The 1,297-nt window shown below is 37.4% G+C and overlaps 1 protein-coding gene across 1 annotated transcript; it reads right to left on the reverse strand.

Moving 5' to 3' along the window:
• Positions 1-690: 690 nt before the first annotated feature.
• LOC117633941 lies at positions 691-1,239 on the reverse strand. The gene has a single exon (XM_034367810.1). The coding sequence runs from the start codon at positions 1,237-1,239 to the stop codon at positions 691-693; it is 549 nt and encodes a 182-aa protein (XP_034223701.1).
• Positions 1,240-1,297: the final 58 nt, after the last annotated feature.

Below are 1,297 nucleotides of genomic sequence, written 5' to 3' on the forward strand. Positions count from 1 at the left end.
ATTCCTTGTTTCATGGTTATGCTACATTAGTATGTTCTTATTATTTATCCACAATTATTATAATTATTATGATATTACTTTTTACGCTGTCCCTTTGTTAATGATATTTAGTCCAACTTGTTGAAAACAATTTTATTTTCCGTGCGAATAGGCCATTTGTAGAGCTCATCGGTTTCTCTGTTCTTCAATTTGTTAATTTTTTTATTTTTGAGGTTTAAGGGATGTTTTGAAACATAATATGGAAATATACAAGTCATCCATTGTACTCCTTCCACACAAAAAAAGTATTCAACGTCAATCAGTGTTCAACTTTTGCTTAAGAAACGTGTAACCAAATCCTTCATTGCAGAGGGGGAAAATGTCATTCCCAAGCACCGGTGAAAAGACACCTATTTACTCCATGCATGACTTTTCGTTTACGAAATATGAAGATTGGGGTCGGTGAGCAAAATATCTGTGTCAGTAAAATATCAATCCTAGCCGCCTATGATGTAAGTAATAATTCCCCTATATAATAAATATTATACATTTATATATAAAACGGTTTATGACAAAATACCAACTTTTAAACAACATTTATACAACATATCTACAACGTAGCCAGCCAACCTAGAAGTGAAGAGAACCAAGTCCACAATGCATCAAAACCGTAAATTCGTACTCAAACTAATGCAAAAAAACGTGATTCCCTCACACAACATACTCACGCATCAGTTTCGACCAAAAAATACTCTCACGGTGCCATTTGCATCGATTGCAACAAGTCCAGAAGGCAGGATTTATCTTGTCTTCACTAGGCCAGCCTTGAATAACAAAATACCATTCATTGTTGTTACAAGCGCTGCAACGATTAAACTTAATCTTCCCATAGTCAAACATATCTACGATATGTGTTGCAACACATGCTGTGTTTAATCTTCGTGTCAAAGCATCCCTGGTTCCTTTCATATCAATGTTGTTACGCTGATTCAAAGAACACAAGAATTGTAATGCATCCTCTTTTGATAGATCAATTCCGGACATACCAAGTAGTCCAACTACATAAGCCGCTTCCATATGGCCTGCCGTGGCTGCATTGCGCATCCCATACAACGCTTCCACCTTACCGTGCTTGAAAAAAATATCGAATGCTTCTCTAAATATGGACTCAGGGTTATCGCAAGCCCTGCATTGTTCCAAGAAATGCTGGACCGCAGGTCTGGAATGGTACCAGATAGGATGGTATGGGTACTTTGCCATTGAAATGGTGTTCCACACTTGTGGACTGTTTGCCAAAGTTTGGAACAATGGGCACACA

This window comes from Prunus dulcis, chromosome 7 (assembly GCF_902201215.1).
Source record: "Prunus dulcis chromosome 7, ALMONDv2, whole genome shotgun sequence".
Classification (NCBI taxonomy): domain Eukaryota; kingdom Viridiplantae; phylum Streptophyta; class Magnoliopsida; order Rosales; family Rosaceae; genus Prunus; species Prunus dulcis.